The 3,614-nt window shown below is 57.4% G+C and overlaps 1 protein-coding gene across 2 annotated transcripts; it reads left to right on the top strand.

Annotated features, from left to right (window-relative positions):
* The first annotated feature begins 339 nt into the window (after positions 1-339).
* On the top strand, positions 340-2,380 carry LOC122463977 (arachidonate 12-lipoxygenase, 12R-type-like). 2 transcript variants are annotated; one of them, XM_043537581.1, is made up of 2 exons: positions 340-589; positions 2,039-2,380. In XM_043537581.1, exons 1-2 carry the CDS (start codon positions 443-445, stop codon positions 2,213-2,215), a joined length of 324 nt encoding a protein of 107 aa, XP_043393516.1. In that variant the 5' UTR covers positions 340-442; the 3' UTR covers positions 2,216-2,380. The 2 variants fall into 2 exon arrangements, with proteins under 2 accessions (XP_043393516.1, XP_043393515.1); XM_043537580.1 differs by lacking the exon at positions 2,039-2,380 and adding an exon at positions 841-1,349.
* The last annotated feature ends 1,234 nt before the right edge of the window (positions 2,381-3,614 follow it).

The following is a 3,614-nucleotide window of genomic DNA, read 5'->3' as shown; positions in this document are numbered from 1 at the left end:
CAGATACTACCCAGACGCACCCCTCAACCGAGTTCCTGGCCCCCGTTGTGCCAGATGCTGCCCAGACCCCCTGCACTTGTAAGATTCTATCGATCTGCGGCAAGCCCTTCGCTCTGGAGCGCCCCATGGAAGCTCTCTGGGCGCTGCCGTGTACGACCCTCTGTGCTCGGGGCATGGCCCTCATCACGGGTGCAGCGAGGTGTGGGGTGGCTGGAAAGTGCAGGGCGGGGCTCAGCCCGGGGCGCTGCATTCCCCGCCTCCTCCGCTCCCGCTTGGCCTCCGTCCCAAGCCAGCCGGTGAATAAGCAGAGGTCACCCAGCCAGCTCCCCGCCACCGAGAACTCCCAGCTGCACCGTCGGGACGGGCTCCCCAGATTATCCGCCCCTTGGAGTCAGGAGCAACTTCATTGCCTGGGGGCAGCCCGGCCCCCAGCCCATCCCTGATGGCCGTCTACAAAGTCCAGGTGTCCACAGGCCAGGGCGCCCTGGCTGGCACTTTTGACACCATCTCCATCACCCTGGCGGGCATCGACGGGGAAAGCACCAAGCATGTGCTGGACCAATACGGGTTGGACTTTCAGTCAGGATCAGTGAGTGTTTTAGGGGGTTCCTTCTGCGGGGGTGTGTGGGGGCGGCGGGGATCCAGTCAGGAAGAGAGGAGCAATGGTTTGAGGGCCTGGCCGAGACTAAGGACCCCTGGGTTCTATTCGTGGCTCTGCCCGCAGAGGCCAGTGCTCGTGACTCACTTTCCCCAGAAGTCAAATGGGCGAGAAGGACCCAGTATTGGGATTTAGGCAGGGTTCCTGAACCCAAATGCGAGGTCATTCTCCCCCTTTTACAGCGCTCGAGTCCTCAAACGAGACGAGAGGGATCTTCCGTCTCCTTCGGAGCCTGCTTGATGCCGGGCCAGACCAGGCTGACTCACATCAATGCAGCAAAAAAGGATGGGGCGGGGGGAGGCGGGGAGAAAGTGCTGGGGTGTCCTCGTACCAGCCTGACGGGGCGGGAGCCCCTGATGGAACCGCAGTTCTGTGGGCTGGGACGGTCAGTGAGGGGGTCTGCAGCCTGGATGCTGGGGATTTCCGCAGGGCTGAACGATACCAGCTGTGATCTACGGGCTGCACCCTCACCTGGCACCTGGGATCTAGACCCGGGACGGTCTGTCATTTTATATCTGAGCAGCGTCTGGCGTAATTGAGGCCCTGATTCGGTCAGGGTCTGTGCAGTCCCCCGAGCGACGGGGCCCTGATCTCTGTCGGGGTCTGGGTAGAACCGGGAGCGACAGGGACTCTGAACCATTAGTGCTGGAATCCTTTTCAAAGGGCGGGGGGTGCTGAAAACCTGCCCTGTTACCCCCTGTCTGAGCCCCCCCCCCCCTCCAGCTGGGGCCGGCAGCAGTACTGTGCCTCTGGGAGGTGGGGTCCCAGACAGCGGTAAGGGGGCAAAGGCTGGGGTGAGCGAGTCCCGGGAGCGGGGCCAGGGGGGTTGTGGGTTGCGGGGCCCCAGGCAGGTCAGTGGCAGGGAAGCGAAGCAGGCAGCCGGCACCTGAGCCCCGGACTGCAACACCCCCCCCCCCGCACCCGTAGTTCGCACGCCTGAACCCTAATCTGAATCGGGGCCTGTGCAGTGCCTGGCAGTTAGTTACGCCAGTTGAGAATCTGGACAATAAACACTCTCAATGTTTCCATCACTTGGCAATGGGGGATTAAAGTTCAGCAGGTCAAAGAGCTGGTCTCAATGGAGGACAAACCCCCAGCTGGTGTCATTGGGCGTCTCTCCATTGTAGTCAATGGGACAAGGTCCCGACTGGTGTCAGTGGGCTTCTCTCTATGGGCGTCAATGGGACCAGATCCCCATTGGCTTTCAAGGGGCTGAGGATCTGGCCCCGTTGATTGCAATGGAGAGACACCCATTAACACTCACTGACACCAGCTGGGGATCCAGCGACGGAGAAGAAGGAGCTGTATCCGCAGATCTGCCCATGCAACGCTCTCCTTCCCGAGGGGCCGGAAACCCTCCCTGTGCTCTGTCTCCCCCAGGTACGGGAGTACGAGGTGCCCAGTGAGCGAGCCCTGGGGCCGATCGTACTGATCCGGCTCCACAAGGAACCCTATTCCGTTTTCCCCGAGAGCATGTGGCACTGCAACACGGTCCGGGTGACGTCTCCCTCACGGAGGGAGGAGCAAGGGGTAGGCTGGCAGCAGATGGTGCAGTAGGAGGGCTAGCCCTCATGATCTCCTGGGTGCTCGCCAGCGGACAGTGCTGCACTAGTGCTAGCCGCCGTCGTCTCCTGGGTGCTTGCGGTGCTGCTGGCTGGGAGAGCCGCCTGAGGCAGAATGGCCTCCGCAAGGATTGAAGCCTTTAGCAGGCCAACGCTCAAACCACTGAGTTAACCTCCCTCTGGTATTCCAGGCAGGACTGAATCTCAATTGAACTTTTCAAGGTGCCCTGACAGACCTTACCAAAACGATTGTCGGCCATTGACTTCACAGGAGGGGGGGGGGAGGGGTGTGTGAAGCAAATGAATACAAAACAAACCTGGTCTATTTCTCGTTTTGATCCACTCCATCTATCTTTTACAGCTTTGGGTGGCAGCAGACTGTGGACTAGGACTGCCAGCCACCCTCATCTCCTGGCTGCTCAGCAGAAGACGGTGCAATACGCCTCCCTGCAGGACCAAAGGGAATGACCTGGTCAAGTCACTCCTTTTTCACTCCTTGCGCCCATGTCTGCCCAGGTGCTCCTGACCGACCTTACTGAGGCGGCCAGGAGCACCTCGGACACGATGACGATGGTTATCAGGCCTATTGCACCGTCTGCTGCCACAAGGCAACGAGCTGCTGCTGTGTAGCAATGCAGTCCCGCGTCTGCCGGCACCCAGAGACAGTGAGCTGAGCGGGCTCCATGTTTGCTGTAGTATGGCGTCTGCACAGGTAACTCAGGAAAAAAGGCGTGAAAGGATTGTCTGCCGTTGCTTTCACGGAGGGATGGAGGGATGCCTGAGGACCTATCCAGAACCACCCGTGACAATGTTTTTGCTTCATCAGGCATTGGGATCTCAACCGAGAATTCCAATGGGCGGCGGAGACCGCGGGAACTGTGGGTTACCTACCCACAGTGCAACAGCTCCGGAAGTCGACTAGACTCGGTCCTGTGGACGCTTTTTCCTCTGGCCGAGTTAATGGTGTTAAGTGGAGACACATATAGTCGACTATTTATAAATCGCTTTGCAATAAAAAAGACTTGAAAATTCGACATTACATACTGTAGACATGAAGTGTGCTAAAAGCACATCGACACATATGAGCACCACTCCGATGAACATGTGCTAGGAAGGCTCCACAACCTCCGCGGTCGACCACATCCCACAGCGATAAGGGTCAATGTCATGGATGCACTTTTTTGTTGGAACCAACCTGTACCGGGCAGAGACAGCACCCCAAGACACAGAGGGGCTGTACCTTGACAGGTCAAACTTTTTTGGCCACGGAACACTTTTTAACCCGTTATGCAAAACATAATATTATTTTGTAGTAGTGTGGTTTTTTCAAATCAAAAATTTCCTTATTTATGGTCAAATATATTTTATTTTATAAAATAAAGAAAAAATATAAA

The sequence above is a fragment of the Chelonia mydas genome (assembly GCF_015237465.2).
Source record: "Chelonia mydas isolate rCheMyd1 chromosome 28 unlocalized genomic scaffold, rCheMyd1.pri.v2 SUPER_28_unloc_2, whole genome shotgun sequence".
Classification (NCBI taxonomy): Eukaryota; Metazoa; Chordata; order Testudines; family Cheloniidae; genus Chelonia; species Chelonia mydas.
This window is presented reverse-complemented; position numbering and strand designations above follow the sequence as displayed.

Excerpts from the sequence above, each read along its gene's own strand:
- LOC122463977 (XM_043537580.1), top strand. The coding sequence starts at position 443 with ATGGCCGTCTACAAAGTCCAGGTGTCCACAGGCCAGGGCGCCCTGGCT. Across the intron at positions 590-840 it reads TGGACTTTCAGTCAGGATCA|CGCTCGAGTCCTCAAACGAG; the intron begins GTGAGTGTTTTA and ends CCCCTTTTACAG.